General features: G+C 41.0%; 1 protein-coding gene across 3 annotated transcripts in view; it reads right to left on the bottom strand.

The window, feature by feature from the left end:
- The window catches only part of RAPGEF5 (Rap guanine nucleotide exchange factor 5), a 234,995-nt gene that overhangs the window by 12,085 nt on the left and 205,568 nt on the right, over positions 1 to 17,342 (bottom strand). For all 3 annotated transcript variants that reach the window (XM_070369748.1, XM_070369747.1, XM_070369749.1), the window contains 5 exons: positions 15,354 to 15,532; positions 9,205 to 9,295; positions 6,905 to 6,955; positions 6,005 to 6,092; positions 878 to 942 (listed from right to left, as the gene is read on the bottom strand). In XM_070369748.1, coding sequence (XP_070225849.1) covers positions 878 to 942; positions 6,005 to 6,092; positions 6,905 to 6,955; positions 9,205 to 9,295; positions 15,354 to 15,532 — 474 coding nt within the window. The remainder of the gene's footprint in view (positions 1 to 877; positions 943 to 6,004; positions 6,093 to 6,904; positions 6,956 to 9,204; positions 9,296 to 15,353; positions 15,533 to 17,342) is intronic.

The raw sequence follows: 17,342 nt of genomic DNA, 5'->3' as shown, positions 1-17,342 counted from the left end.
ACCTGGTCTCACAGGGAACCAGGGGCCCATTCCTGAGAGTCCACACGAATCCATTACCATTACTAAAAAGGTCACTCAAAGGTCAGGGTCTATGGACAGGGGTCACTGATATCATCTTTAATCATGCATGGCAGGCTCATCTCTGACACGAAAGTTCATCTGTCAAACAAATCCATTCTTGTAGTCAACAGGGTCTCCTTGGAGCAGTTTCACAGTTTCATAGTTGCTCAGCCCTTACAGGCAACTCCGCCTCTGCCCTCAGCTGGTGAGAAAGGCTAGGAGGAGCCTGCTGCATGACAGAGCACCCAGGAACGTCCAGGAAGAAGCATTTCAGGAATGTGTAAGAAGGGGCTCGCTGGGGGGCCCCTTCTCACGGGCTTACTTTCTCACTTTGCATGAGGTGGTCTCACATAGCGGCAGCACCTGCCCACAGGCTGATAAATGGGTGGTCCTTCCTCTCCCAGGCAGACCCAATAAATTCCACCTTCGAAGGACATACCTCCCCAGGAGGAGGAGCAGTGCTTGCCAAGACACAGGGAGACACCTTTAAAGCCACAAGGCTCAACTTTACAAGTGTGAATTCCTGCTGACAGGAACCTTACCACTTTAGTTCCAGTTCAGATACATACACTCAACCACTGATGTTAATCTAATGAAGTTCCATTTTCAAAAATAAAAAGCAGATGTTCATACTTGGCTCTCAAAACCTTGGCAGCACACTTCACTTCTTTTTAATTGGGATGCATTTTATTGACAGTACATAACATGCAGCAAATAAATCACCACCAGTCCAATAGAGAATGTCGTCTCCCAGAGCAAGGAAAGTACGCATTTCCCTTACAGTGGGTAAAAAGAGAAACAGTGAAATTTTACATACCAGTTTTTCAAAGTTGACAAGATTATCCAGAAATGTTTTATTTCCCTCATGAATGAACGTTACATCTGAAAATTAAAAACAAGAAGATGCATGTACCATTAGGAACAGGTCGTGAGTCAGGGCTGGAGAGGTGTAGATGCAGGGCAGCTTATTAATTTTTCTTAAACATTACGGATTATTTCCCGCATTAGACCAGGCAACTTGGAGCTGACTCTGTACAGGATGCAATGTGAGAGGGCATAATTTAAAGAAAACATTCTAGCATTCACACAAGTGTGTATCTTGCTGTTATACTCTAGGCTTTGACTTCAACCCGCTTAACATAAGCTAACACTATTCTACAACTTAACTGGTCCATTATGTTTTTAGGCCAGAACAGTGAACAGAAAAGAACTGAATACCCAGCAACAAAAATTATTTTAATATTTATGTATTTGCTTTTTAACAATCCCTGGTAAAGTGAATGGGGTCTGCATTACTTCAAACATCAAGATTTAGATGTGGATGTTCAAACTTAGATTTCTGGTTCTAAAAGCCAGGGCTGGTGTGGTTATCCCAAGTGAGTGAGGAAAGGGACAGGTTAGAAATGGCAAGGTTTCTGGGTCTATTCAACCACTGGAAAGCCAGTGTCACTGATGAGAACAATGTAAGGAAGGGAAGAGAAGGTGCATTGTCAGAGCAAGGGAGTGTGACATTTGACTTGCGCCTCGCTGCATTTGAAGTGACAGGAGACATTCAAATAAAAACCTCCCTCTGGTTGCAAAACTTACAGGAATGCTTCTTCAAAAGATGGGGACTAGCAACAATGACAGGAGCTAAAGCTCCAAAAGAGGGGTGACTTATAAAAATTCAAACCAGAGGGTGAGTGACTGAACCATAGGGAATCCTCACAGACAAGAATCAAAGTAAGAAATATACTACAATTTAAAGAATGTGCAAATAATCATGTTATATCACAGACATGCAGGGCAAACCAAATGAAAACCATTTTCAAAAATCTTCTTAAAATAACATGATATAAAAGACAGAAGTGAAGAGATTGAATTCCTCTAAATAGAAAGGGAAAGTATTTGCATTTAGTCAAGACTTTGATTCTGCTGGTCCATATGGAGGGCTTCCCTGGTGGCTCAGAGGGTAAAGCGTCTGCCTGCAATGCAGGAGACCTGGGTTCAATCCCTGGGTCAGGAAGATCCCCTGGAGAAGGAAATGGCAACACACTCCAGTACTCTTGCCTAGAATATCCCATGGACAGAGAAGCCTGGTAGACAGACGAAGCCTGGTAGACTACAATCCATGGGATCGCAGACTCACTGAGCGACTTCACTTCACTATGGGGTAATTACAAGGCAGGTGCTTGGGAAACTGGCCTGAAACACACTTAGCTGCTGAGCTTTAAACTGGCCACCAGAGGGCAAGACCAATCACACAATACACTGATACAACCCTTTTCTCAAGGCATCCTTTAAACACAGCTTCCACCCCACCGGACTGCAAGGTTTTCCTAAGGTTTTTTCTTTCCTTTTTTAAACTGATGTTTGAGCAAGAAAACAATTCAGCATTACACAGTCATCTGACGAGCTCTCTGGTTATTTTATTATCTTTCACTGTTTTGCTTTCAGAATAGAATCGCAAGCTTCATGTCTCTGACACAATATTTAGAGAAAGAGCAGCCAACACAGCTAACTTGTATTCTTTCTGTACAGCAAGCAAAGCACTGTGTGCACACTGTTTACCTTAAACTCCACCTAGGAGCCTGGTATCTCCTCACTCCTGGAGAATTCAGGTTACAAATGCCCTGTCCGAGTTCTTGGACCACTTCCCCGGTGTTCTAAGGCTTGTCATCCCCACCCTATGTTCCCAAGATGAGGATCATAATACAGCTTATATTTATCATCAGTGTCAGACATGGCACTAACTCATTTAATACTCACAAAAGAGTATAAGGTAAAGTTAAGCAGGAAAGAATGTGAAGAAACAACAGTCCAAAGGCGGATGGAGCACAGCCGGCTCACGACCACAGCTTTGCGTCTCGGAGCCAGGACGTGAGCCCGGGCAGCCCGCTTCCTCTCACCACGGTGCCTCTCTGGTACTCGGAAGGACTTAGACATTTCTTATCATCTATTCCAGTCAATTTGCTGAATTCACTGGATGTGGGGGCCTCTGCAAATTTTACTGTTTCCTTTGTCGCTCATTCTGTCTCTTCCCTCTCCTCTGCCTGGGCGGTCTTGCTTATCCCCAGCTCGCGAGGACTTGTCGAGGTCAGCACACGAGGAAGGAGTCTCTCCTGAGGGTGGGGGCTGGCAGGCTGATGCTGGCATGAGGATGAGGCAGGAAAGTATGTCTGGCCAGGTAGGGGGAGAAGAGGGGCTGCTGCCCAGGAGAAAGGGGTCAAAATGGCTGCAGGTTTTGATGCAGGTGCCTGACAAGTGTGTGATTAGGAAGTTTGAGTTCAATAGGTGGTTGAACTCAAAAACTGGAGTCTCACAACCTGAGTCATGGGTGGGCTGTGAAGCCACTGAGGGTCCCCACCAAGTGCAGTGCCTGAAATGAGTACCTGCCAGACCCCTTTATCTGGAAACACCCAGACATGTTCCTAACATTTTATATAACAGGACTGGGGATGAACTAACTCCATTTGAAGAGATGGCAGGTGAAAAAGAAGGAAAAACATGGAAGCACCTCAATCTTCCTTTTATTTACACAACTCCACAAATCTGCAATAACAATCTGCCCTTGAAGATACAGATACAACCTCAGTTTAACGTCAGACACCGGTTGACTATTCACTCTACTGGAAGGATTACCATCTCCCCAAACACCATGACATAGATTACTCAACTGCTTTTGACCTTTAGCTCAGCTGGAACCTTTCTTCAACACTTACTCAGGGTTTCCTGGTCACTACTTTCTGAACTGGACTCCACAGTAGGGGGAAAGTAAATCAGAAGTGAGAAATTCACAGGCAAATAGAAAAGCTGATAGCTGGAAGCATTTTTAGGTTATGTGCTTACTTTGATAACCTGCATGTCATTAGGAACTGACTAACTCAAAAAATGAAATATGGGAGCCCAAATCCTTCCTAATACCCAAGAAGTTTAATCTGGTCTCTTTCTCTAAACAAAAGCAATCCAAAGCAAGAGGCACAAGAGAAGAGGGCTGGGAAATTTTCATGAAAAAGTTGCTTGTTCTAAAGTAGGTTACTGCAAATTTTAAAATAATTTTGCAGTTACTAAAGCTAAGAATTAATGTTGTATATGTTTTCCAAAATGTCTTACCACAGATGTGATACATACATATTTAAAAGTGTCATCCTATTTTTCCTTTTGAAATTATTTCAGACAAAAATAGTAACTTTAAATGCAATAGAGTGCCAATATTATTTATTTTTATAATGACAAAAATAAAGACAAAGGAAAAACAAGTGAGCTTGTTTTTAAAATTCAAGAGCTTTCAGTGAGAAAAAAAAAGGAGGGGGCAAAAGTTTAATTTGCTAGAATGAATGAGACAATGTATTTTCAGTAGAAAAAAGAGAAGTTTGTTTTGCTGCCAACAAAGAGCTCTAGATAAACTCTGTAGAGCAGAAAATTGCATCCAAGCTAAGACATAAGTATGAGGCACCTGACTGCATTAAATATTTTTGGGGAAAACCCACTACTATATAGCAGAAGGCTCAGCTCACATCTAAATTAAAGGGACAATGCTGACCATTTTCTAATCACCTTAAAAACATCTATTGTTTCAAAATTTTGTCTTTCTAAAATCAATTCCTTTCCCAGATCTGTGTTCCTTTCCTATTTTTCCTATTTGTGTCTACATGATTCTAAGTTTTACTTTCCACATGCCACCACTCCCACTCTCCAGCTGGTGTTTTATTTTAAATAAAAATCACAAGCCCGAATAAACTTATCTTAGAAATAAAAATGAAGAATCAAATGAACTTTTTAAAGTTGTTTTTCTGGCTTTACAATCTTTCCTTGTTTCATCCATTTACAGTTCTCAGAATGCTTTGAGCTCGAGTGAAGCAGTCCATGTGCTTCATTGTCCTAACTGTCCTAATACATTACCGTTTCACAGAAATTCTTGCTTTATACTAGATGAAGACTAGATAAACAGCTGCAAGAATGTACAGCAACTCAAAAGCTCTCCAAGCTCTGGCTGTTCTCAGGAGAAGCCGAAAAGGTTTATTTTCGGCTTTACTGCCAGTGGGTCTGGCGATGAGAGGCAGCAGAGGACACGGCCCGGCCAACCAGTTCCCAGGTACTTCATTTTCCAGGCAATTCCACCACACTTATGAGTGTAGGCGCTAGGGCCTGACCCCGCAGAAGGTATAAGCCTCTGAAGGGTGCAAGCAATATAAAAGAGTACTCCTATAAAAATTCCTTGAAAAGAATCAAAACAAGACCAAGAGAAATGACCAAATCCTTTGTCCTGGAAAGCACAGGGGTGGGATGTACACTGAATGTCAGAAGCATGGGCCTGATGAAAACAAACTTCCCTTTCACTAATCCCCTTGGTTTGAAAGAGACCATCAAGATCTCATTAATAAGTTTAACTAACATGTTTCATGATGACTGATCTGCTGCTCTACAGAAGAGAAGTTAGTTGACTAACTTGCAGCTATCACATACTATCCCAACTGGATTCACTCCTGGAAAGAAGAAAGTACATTCTCTACCAAAACTTTTCACACATGACACTGCTTGTGTTGACCGAAGGTTTTTCTCACACAGCAGCAGGCCATGGGCTGAATCTCTGAAATTTAGGTTGCAAACAAAGAACATAACTGATCACCACTTGGATTCTTCATGCCAGCCTTATTCTTGGCTGAGTTAAGTGGACTGTAGACTCAAATAAGACAAGGCTTAGCAGCAGAATAAAGCAAAAACACAAACAGTTCCAGTGCCAAGTTTTGTGAGTCAAGTGAAAATACTTTGATGTCTGCTTAAGAACAATTAAGCATTTCAGGTGTCTCAGAAAGAAGCAAACGTGAAAAACAGTCACAAGCCAACAGTTAGGTTGGAATGACAAAAATAAAGAAACTGAGATTCCTTTCCTCGCCCTCCGTAGTCAGAGTGATAAATTTCTGGAAGATGGAATTACATAGCATAAAAGACAGATAATTGTTACCTTTAAGCAATAACGGCATGAAGGGGATTTTGGGTGGCTTCATTTTCTTGAATGCGTCTCGGTAGGCTTTGTGATTCAGGGATGGATCCTGCCGAACCAAGCAGATTACAAAGAGAAAGAAAAATCAATGTGCTATAGAAACAATTCTAAATCTATTTTCGCTGTTACAATTTGAACATGATTTAGACATAGAGTGGTTCTTCCTAAGAACACAGTAGATAAAGGTTTCCTAGGAGAATAAACTCACTAAATTAGGGCAGGAAATCTAGGCAATGAATGAAAGTCAAGTTACTGGTTGACGATAATGGGAAATGACTGCCAAAGAGAGACACCTTTTGATTGCCCTATTATTTTCCCTCCAATAGGTTCCTTAAGTACAGTTTCCTCTCCATAATTTCTATCATGAGGTAAACCCAAAGTCTTTTGTTAGGCACACCTCAAAGAAAAACTGCCCTCATAATGCACAGATAATGCAGAGAAAACAAAAGAACATTTTTATTGTGTTCTGAAAAGAAACTGCACATTTTGTTATCTCAAAGATACAAGGAATGATAAAAAGGAGAAATGGTAAAAAGAAAAAAAGAATAATGCATAAGAATTGCATAGTAAATTTAAACTAGCTAATTTCATAGGTTTTGAAATGGACTGTACTGAAAAATGTGCCTTCTGAATATCACACCAAAAAGACCATTCTCGCTACCTTTTTCCATGGAGAGGAAGAAGCAGTAACCATTACCCTCCTTCACTCCATTAAGAAGCAAAGCTACCTGTTCATATACAGGTGCACTAGTCTAAGCTACCTGACATGGCAGAGTGGAGATATTGACCACTGAAATCTAAGAAGAAATCTGAGGCTAACTATCAGTTTGAAGAGTAAGTCCACTATGCTCAACTACTTACTGTTAAACTTTCAAGTTCAGAGAAAAGTTTCTTAAACTTCCCAGGGATTTTCTAAAAACAAACAAACAGAAAAAGAAAAGGTCAAAAGAAGTCAGTTATTTTGAGAGGAATGTTCATTAAGTTGCACTATATACTTCACATTTCTGAACATAAATCCCTCTATCAACTGGTTCTACCTTGATTGCTTCTCATTACGCAATTTTCATCATTCCTTAATGTGATGTTCCTTGGGAATGTTGCTAAAGACAGTTTAAAATGAATAGCAGCCACAGGATTTAGGAATCCAACTTAAGACAGTCCACACACTGGTGATCTTTTCATGAAAGCTTGGATTTCAGTTCTGTATCCTACCCTTGACAAACGCTCTCACCTTCTTAAATGATCTTGTTGAGTAGGAAGTAATAATGTTGACTGATATTTTTTGTATAAATGATATAATGATGTTTCACAGCAGAGGTTTAAATAGTGAAAGGCCATGAAAACCCTCATTGATGAAGCCTGTACTTTAGTGGGTAGAATCACCAAACTGGAAAGATCACCCATGCAAACAGTGGCCTGAAGACTGACAGGGGATGGAAACATACACTGTCCTCCCAAATAAGAATTTGGGCCTAAGGAAGAAGGGCCTGGGATTTCCCAGCCTGCCCTTACTCTGGTGAAGTAGGAAAGCCAGACGTCTCGGTAATCAGTCAGAGTTTGAATTCTGACTCTGCCCTCTTTCTAGCTGTGTGACTGCAGCCAGTCTCCACGTTCTCTGATTGAAATGGAGACTACTCACAGGAAACGTACAGTCGACAGTTGGTGCTCGGCAAATTCCAGCAAGTAACACTTACGAGTGTTCTACAAAATGTGTGGGATTTTCTGTTTCCAAAACAAATCAAAACAATGAGGTAAACCCTTACAATAACTATACTTTTAAATATCAATTTGATAATTCTGAATATGGACTCAACAACACAGGTTATTCAACCTGTTTGGAAACTAATGTTACACACACCAACACATACGTATTAATAAATGGATGATAAATGCGAAACGATAAAATGCAGACACCTGCAACTATTCTTCTGAGCTGCATACCTGAGTATTTTGGATATCCCACAAAAATGTCTCAGTTGCGCGTCAAACTCAATGCATCTAGGGCCAAACTGATCTACTCAAGGGGTCAGCCATGGGCCAAATCTGACCCCATGCTTTTGTAAATAAAGTTTTATTGGAGCATGGCCATGCTCATCATTTACAGACTAAACAGGGCTTGCACTTCAATAGGAGACTTGAGTCATGCCAATGGAAACCACATGCCAAAAAAAAAATTCACCATCTGGCCCTTTACCCCAAATGATTGCTGACCTCTCTTCTAGTTCCTGAAACCAACTTTTCCTCTATTGCCTACTTAGGCCAGTGTGATCATTTTCCAGGCCTAGAAACACTGAAGTCATCAGCTCAAGTGGGCGTCTCTCTCTGAGAACCCAATGGCCTTGATCATACAACAGTGACAGGCAGAACCAGGATTTGGGAGACCTGGAACATATAACATTTTGTGGGCCCTCTTTTTTAATAAAAAAAAAAGAATATAAAACTACTTTTGTAAATTTTGCAAAGATATCTGCCATCCACGTGAACATACTGCCAGGAATATTGCAAATGAGAGGCCTGGTAGCTTAAATTCATAAGCATCTCAGCAAATCTGCCTCTGGACAAACGGAGCTTTTGAAAGGACCAACATGAAACTGTAACCATGCCATCACGGAGAAAAACAGAAAACTAATTCAAGTTAGGAGGCATTTTTCAATTTTTGTTTCTTTCATATATATTATAGAACCATTTTGAAGACCACTTGATCAAAATATTTCCTAATACCTTTTAAATATAGCAGTGTGTACATGCCTATCTCAAACTCCCAAACTATCCCCCACAACCAACCATAAGCTAAAATGGATAACCAATAATGTATAGCACATAGAACTCTGCTCAGTTGCAGCAGCCTGGATGGGAGGGGAGTTTGGGGGAGAATGGATACATGGATATGTATAACTGAGTCCCTTCACTGCTCACCTGAAACTATCACAGCATTGTTAATCAGCTGTACCCCAATACAATATAAAAAGTTTAAGGAGAAAAACAGTTCCTAAGGACTTGAGACACTAATTTATAACATTTGTTTCTAGTGGTACTTCTCTCATTTAAACCATTTAAATCAATTTACTTTAAATAAGGACTTTTCAGTGGAACATTTCCCATTCAGTGTTATTTGTCCTCTCCCACCCACTCCATCCCTGCCATGGACCCCCAAGGCTCACCTCCCAGGTCTGAGATAGCCGGCTCACAGAAGCAGTGTTGAGACCCATCACGATAGCAAAGAAGGAGTTCAGGTTTCTCTGGGCTTTGCAGCTATGGATTAAAGAAAGCAGGAGGCACTGTTAGGCAACATCCTTTTGCCAGATGAGCACAAAAGATAAAGCTGCCAAGACTCTCCTAGGCCACAGGGTTCAGCCTCTAGGGAGGGGCTGAACTCTGCTCCATGACCCATGTGCCCCTGGGAGAGGAGTGGTACCTGCTGCACAAAAACAAATTCAAATACTTCCGCTCATCATTGCCTTTAGGAAAAGACCTGTGCTTTTTAAAAAACTTAATTAATTTAATTGGAGGGTAATTACAACATTGCAATGGCCTCTGCCATACATCAACATGAATGGGCCACAGGCACACATGTGTCCCCTCCCTCCTGAATCCCCCGCACCCCGCCACGTCCCTCCTCACCCTACCCCTCAAGGCTGTCGCAGAGCACTGGCTTTGGGTGCCCTGCACCACACACCAAACTCCTACTGGCTGTCTATTCTATACGGTAAAGTATATGTTTCAGTGCTAATCTCTCAAATCATCTCACCCTCTCCTTCTTCCACTGTGTCCAAAAGTCTGTTCTTTATGTCTGTGTCTCCTTTGATGCTCTGCACGTAGGAGCATCAGTACTATCTTTCTAGATTTCATATACATGCATTAATGTACAATATGTCTTTCTCTTTCTGACTTACTTCACTCTGTATAATAGGCTCCAGGTTCATCCATCTCAGCAGAACTGACGCAAATGTGGTCCTTTGCATAGCTGCATAATATCCCACTGTATATATGTACCACAACTTCCTTTTCCATTCGTCTGCTGATGGACACCTAGGTTGCTTCCATGTCCTAGATACTGTAACTAGTGCTGCAATAAACATCAGGGTACATGTATCTTTTTCAATTCTGGTTTCCTCAGGGTATATGTCCAGTAGTGGGATTGCTGGATCATTTAGGGCTGCCCTCATAGCTCAGCCAGTGAAGAGTCTGCCTGCAGTGCAGGAAATGCGGGTTTGATTCCTGGGTTGGGAAGATCCCCTGGAGAAGGAAATGACAACCCATTCCCGTATTCTTGCCTGGAGAATCCCATGGACAGAGGAGCCTGGTGGGCTACAGTTTATGGGGTGGCAAGAGTCGGACATGAATGAGTGACTAAGCATGCATGGTAGTTTTATTCTTAGTTTTTTAGGGAATCTCCATACTGTTATCCATAGTGGTTGTATCAGTTTGCATTCCCACCAATAGTGTAAGAGGGTTAGCCAAAGCAATCTTGAGAAAGAAGAATGGAACTGGAGAAATCAACCTTCCTGATTTCAGACTATACTATACAGCTACAGTCATCAAGAAGTATGGTACTGGCACAAAACCAAATCTAGACCAATGGAACAAGATGTAAAGCCCAGAGATAAATCCACACACCTATAGGAACTTTATCTTTGACAAAGGGGAAAAAATATATATAATGGCAAAAAGACAGTGTCTTCAACAAGTGGTGCTGGGAAAACTGGTCAACTATGTGTAAAAGAATGAAATCAGAACACTACTAATGCCATATGCAAAAATAAACTGAAAGTGGATTAAAGACTTAAAATACCAGAGCAGAAACTAAAAAACTCCGAGAGGAAAACATAGGCAAAACACTCTCTGACATAAATCATAGGAAGATCCTCTATGACTCACCTCCTAGAGAAATGGAAATAAATACAAAAATAAACAAATGGGCCCTAATTAAACTTCAAAGCTTTAGTACAATGAAGAAAACTGTAAGGTGAAAAAACAACCTTCTGAATGGGAGAAAATAACAGCAACAAGGCAACTGACAAGGAATTAATTTCCAAAATATACAAGCAGCTCAATACCAGAAAACCAAACCACCCAATCAAAAAGTGGACATAAGACCTAAACAGACATTTCTCCAAAGATGTGTGCTCTTGGTACCCTCTGGACACTTCAAGATTCCTTCTTTTAAAAAATCTGTTTTGGATGCATTTACAATTTCAACTGAAAGCTCTGACGTTCCTGTTTCTTTACAGATCCCAGACTCATTATAATAGCTCCTGGGTCTTGTCTCTTTAATCTGTATGTTGCCTTTCTTTTTTTGACAAGTCCTCTTATCTCATAGGTCTAAGCTCCCCTCCTATTACATTTAGACATTATTTCCTTTTCTCTCAACAAAATAGCTACTATATTATGCATATACTTATATATTTAAAGTATGGCATATATTATGTGGACACTGTCCCATATTTCTAATTTGAGGAAAAAAGGAATATAATGCAAAACAAGACCATGTCAAGCTCCAATAACTCTGGAAAGTTATCTGCTCTGTAGAATGTCAATCTTGCCCTTCAACTTAGTTGGTCGAAACTCCACTAATTTTCAAAACCAGCTGAGGGGGTTTGATCCAGCAGAGGGAGGATGGGCTTCCAGGTCAGCCATCCCAAACACTCCTTAGTCTGGGATGAATTAGAAAACAGCTTCTCTGAGGCAAGTTTTTAAAATTAAAAAATTATCCTAATTAAATATGAAAGAAATATGAAAGTTCTTAGCAGCAATAAAAAGTACCTAATGTGATTTGACTAAGCTGTCCTCAGGTGTCATTTCTTCCATGACATCTCCACCAATGGCGTAGATGGAATTTGGGAACAGTGTATATACATCTCTGTATCCTGCTTTTTCAGGTATACACTCTTATATATTATGGGTTCTTGACTGTTATCATTAACGGCTATAGAACACTTCATCAAAAACATATTTAAATAAATTTAAAAATGTATTCTCTTATTGTTGATGTTTAAATTATTTTCAATTCAACACAATTCAATACAGAACGCTACAATAAATATCTTTTGCATATAAAACTTTTTACTGTCTGATTTTTTAAATTAAGTTATACTTCAAGTCATTACATGATTGATCAAAGCAATCATGACTTTAAGATTCTTGAACATATTAATAACTTCTGTTTCCCAAAACTATACCAATTTCCAGTCGCACAGGTGTGTGTACGGGAGCAGGGTTCCTGAGTTCAGGACCAGGAAACGATTCTGGGCTCTGAAGTGGTAATATACAGAGCTGGCTGTGCCCTGACTGGTCCCGCCTAAAACCCGTCTGCTCCTGGAGCCAGTTCTGTGCACTGGACACTGCCCAGGACAGCTGCGCCTGGGCGGCAAGGCAGTGGGGGTCGCCCACGGGGAGCATTTCGGAAGTTTCAGTCTCCTTGATAGGGGAACCTGGGAAGGCACCGTAGCCTATACACCTGCTGTCCAAAGCAACCGGATGAACACAGCCCTGCAAGCCCCTCACTGCTGGGTCTGCAGGGGGCACGGTCTGTCCCTTTCACAGTCTTTCTGTCCAACTTTGGACTCTGCCTATGGTTTCCTGATAGGCACGAGGACTTGATATTCAGTCTAACTGGCCCTTCATCTGGTTTCTGCCAATGTTCTCCCAGGTGGAGCCTGCTTGGTATTATCCATGAATAAACAAACAGGACACTTTCCTGGCCTATGGTTGAAAAGTCCACCTGTTTCTAAGAGATAAAGGAGCCTAAAGGTATCAATACTGCAATTCTGCCTTTCTTTTGCCCTTTGTTCCCTCATTCCACCCTCCTGTCTCATCTCACCCTGGCAAGCTCAGGCCAGCCAGGGCAGACTCGAGTCAGCTCCATCTCTTCATGTGATGATGCTGGGTGCCTCTGCTGAGGGCCCTGTGGTGAGAACAGCCCCATCCCTGTGCCAGAAGCATCTCAGCTGGATACTCTCCCTTTCTCCCCCTCCTCCCACCATAGTGCATGATGGGAGCCCCACTGGCTCTGTCATTTCCAACTAGACATTTTTATACTCTGTCCAACACTCAAATGCACAGTATACAGCAAAACTTTCAGATAGCATTTGTTGGAGTTGAAAAGAAGACCCTGGGGGCAAATCATTTTATTATTATTCACTATAAACAGTATACTATCTGCTTTTATATTAAAAAATCATTTAGCTACAAAAAAATCTTTAGATGTAATTCTCATCTTTTTATCTTCTATCTCCCCATAAACAATTTTCCTGGTTCAGATTTTTCAGTCATACTTAAAATTTTAAAAATCCACAAACAATAAATATCTGAATGTAAAAAGAAAAAAAAATGAATATACGGATGACTTACTTCTCTATAAGACAAATTGATACGGCACAAATATCGGTCACCATTCCCATCTGGAGTCCTCTTTAGCCAAGGTTCATTCATTCCAAGGTAAGAACAGACTGACACTAAAACATTTCAGTTTAGCAAACATTCCTTTGTCTGAAGAAATAAAATCCACTCAATCCACAGAGGTGGGGGATGGGATTGGTAAGAAGGAAGGAAACATGAATATGCGAATAGGATGCCTTAGGCAGGGAAGGCACTGCATGAGCATGAAAATTAACTGTTTTCCTGGGGCTATCTGTACCAGTGTGATTATGAAGAATTTAACTTTATGTTTCTGTTGGAATTCTGTTCTATGGGCCAGGAATAGAGGCCAGCTCAGCAAATCATTCAAGAGCATAGGGCCATATGGAGAAGATGTGAACACACATACTTCATTTCCCTGAGGACAGCTATGATCTTACACTGGGAACTAAGCTATGTGGTGTCATTTTACTCCTTGGGATATTAGTGTCCCATTTCACCAAGTAGTTGGCTTTTATAAGAACGTTCTGGACCACAAAGAGCCTCATCTTTAGGAAGTTCATAGGTATTATAGAAAATGTACTGACTGAAAAAAAAAAAAAAAAAAGAGCATTCATTCATAAAAGTAGTCTAAGATTCAGGTATATAAAGAATCCTGGTGCCTTTCAATTCAGTCCAAACTCTTCAACCTGAAATCCAATATCTTTTACAGTTTGGCCCCATCTTCCCTTTAAGCTTGGTCTCCCACAGCTTCCTCATAAATACCTTCCACTCAGGCCAAACTGGATGAGGTTCCTTTTCCAGACCACATGCTTTCTGCCTCCCATCAACTTCTCTGCTTCGCTCTTGTGAGTTTGAACTCCATGGAGAGTGTACTCCTGAATTTTTACCTAGAATTCAAAATGCTACTTTCTTCCCAATGTTTTTCTAATCCTCCTTTCCCATTCCCTTGGCATAGAAGCTTCCCGTCCTCTAAAGACCCTGAAAGAACTTCATCTCATGGTAGGGAACCCTTGGGTTCTATTTTGCAATGAGCCATTGGAGTTATAGAAAGTATTCCCCTGCCCAGCAGATCGCAAAGTTCTCAAAGGCAGGTATTGGGTGTAGCTGCATTCTGATTCCCCCATAATACCCTACACAGACGTGCAAACATAATGAGTGATCAATACAGATTTCCTAAATATATTACACTGACATGTACCCAAAAACTGTTTGATATAAAAACTACTTTGAAAAACAAAGGAGGAAAAAAAAATGGAAAGACTGGAAGGTAGGAGGAACTGGGAAAGATCTGGACTCCTGTTGCCTGTTTGTGTTGGAAAGACCACCCAAGCATGGTCTCAGGACATTAATCTGGTATTTTAACAGAAGCTCCCAGGAAGTTACTAAAATGTCATCCAACCAACTACTGAGTCACTGCTATTTACCAACTTCAGTACCAGGTACCCCAGGTCCAATGTTTGAGTAGAAATGGTCCCTGTCCTCTGGAAGCTAACACAGCCCAGCGAAGGAATTCTATATACAAAAGTAAGTTTAATCAATGAAAGTTCATACTCTGGGCATGAGGGAGCCAGGAGCAGAACCTTGAAACGCATCTGACTTTCAACAGTTCTCGCCCCCTCTCATCTTCTCCCCCCATGTGCCTAACCTACTGTAACTCACCTGGCCACCGTGTAATTTAGCTGCACAATGGGGCACGTGTGTGCTGCCTGCTTTTTCCTTTGGCACAGAGAGCTATGGTCTGGTATTGTGACATTTACTTTAAGATATAAGTATTTCAAAGGTGAAGACAGAAATATTCAGAACAGACCTTTCCAATCATTTGGTCACTTAACTCACTATTACCCTTTTGTATCCCATCTCTTCACATCCCATCCCATCCCATTACGGGGAAAAAACAGATTTCCATTAAAGGAGAGGAACAGAACTGCGTTTTTTACCACTAGACACTCACTGAGCGGCAATTTTGATGAATTTTTTCACCAGCTGCACTCGCTTGCCCAGTGGGCTGCAGAGCAGAATCTCCGTGGCCACCCAGAGCTGGACCTCATTGCATCTCTGGAGCAGCAGGCTCAGGTTCGCCGTGTGCTCCCCGCTTCCCTGTCTGCTGAACGTGAAGTAGATCAGCTCTTGCTGAAAGACAATGTATTCATGCCAGCATTTACTGTTACAGCACAGGGTCAAGTTGATACAAAATACAATCCATTTTTTAAAATTCATTTTTAATTGGAGGATAATTGCTTTACGATGTTGTATTGTGTTTCTGCCATACAACAGTGTGAATTAGCCGTAAGTATACATATGTCCCCACCCTCTTGAACCTCCCTCCCATCCCCCAACCCTATCCCACCCCTCTAGGTGGTCACAGAGCACTGAGCTGAGCTTCCTGTGTTATGCAGCAACTGCCCATTGGCTATTTTACACATGGTATGTATATGTTTCAGTGCTACTCTCTCAACTCCCACCACCCCTCCTTCCCTCACTGTGTCTGCAAGTGTGTGAGTGTCTCTATTCCTGCACTGCAAGTAGGTTTTTAAGAACTATTTCAGATAGCCACTGTCATAATATGTTAGATATAACAAATAACAATATATTAAATTCAAGACAATTCATGTTGACTTTCAGAAATGCCTCATGAAATGATGTTCACATAAAAGACTTACATAAATCTACGTTTTTAGAATGCAAAGATGATGCTTTTCATGAAAACCTAAGACACTCTTACATCAGAGGCTGAATCAAATCCGAACTTCCCAAACTTGTTCTATAGGCAACTTCAAGCACAAATGACATCATTTGTTCAGATGTACATTAGACCCTCACAGGTAGATTCTCCAGACAAGGGTTTTCACATTTCAGTGTCAATCTGAATCACCTGGAGGTCTGTTAAAGCACAGACTGCTGTGCCCCACCCCCCTAAATTTTCTGAGTCAACAGGTCTGTGATCTGGCCAAAAATCTGCATTTCTACTAAATTCCTGGGTATACTGATGATGCTGGTCTGGGTACCCACTCTTTGAGAACCACTGAAATAAGACACTGTCAAATCATAGAAAGAGAGTAAGATTAGAATAAGGTACAAAACTGACAGTAACTAGTGACTAGACTGATCATATGTAGGCAATGGAAGAGATTTGTTTCTAATCAGAAAGCTCTGTGTGTGTGTGTGTGTGTGTGTGTGTGTTTTACACAAGAAATTCACATCCTCCCACTGCATAAGCACACAAGCAGGGACACATCCCACTCTACCAACACTTCCAAAGTCACAAGTCATTTAGCTTGAATGAGTTCACTACTTGCTCAAATTTAGATTGTTATATTGGAATGTTTTCCATGAGAAAATATGGGGACGTTTAAAAGATGCTCCAAAATCAAAGAGAACCTTGGGGGTCCCTTAATCAGTCACGAGTTCCTTCTTCAGCAGGAAAGGCCTTTTTGTAATGAAACATTTCACTACCCGGCAAAGCAAATCCAACACAGTCTACCTCATTTTTCATCTACTGAGTCCTGTGAGCCTTTCCACTGGCTACATTTATTCATCAATTGTCAGTAGCATTCTGCCCCTCATCTCCTGTTTTATAAACGCTTAAGCTGTCCTCAAGGGAGAGGTTGATGGACATAAAAATTTGAAATATATCTCAAAATGTCCGAGAGAGTGCTTGAAGTCCTGCAGCATAGTCTAAATGTATAGAATGTTCTTAGGAAAGTGTGTGTGTGCATGTAGGACACATATAAATGTGATTTTTATATAAGTACTGTAAAGCCACGGAAAAATTAAAATGTCAGTATCAAAGGTATCAAACATAAAACACCTCTTCAACCCCATGCAACCTTCATATACATATATATACACACACACATATATATATGAATACATGTTTTCAAACATTAAAAATATAGCATATTTATACATTACACAAATATCCGACTGTATTAGGTGCAAA

Source organism: Bos mutus, chromosome 4 (assembly GCF_027580195.1).
Source record: "Bos mutus isolate GX-2022 chromosome 4, NWIPB_WYAK_1.1, whole genome shotgun sequence".
NCBI lineage: Eukaryota > Metazoa > Chordata > Mammalia > Artiodactyla > Bovidae > Bos > Bos mutus.
The sequence above is the reverse complement of the archived record's forward strand: the minus strand, read 5'-3'. Positions and strand labels throughout refer to the sequence as shown.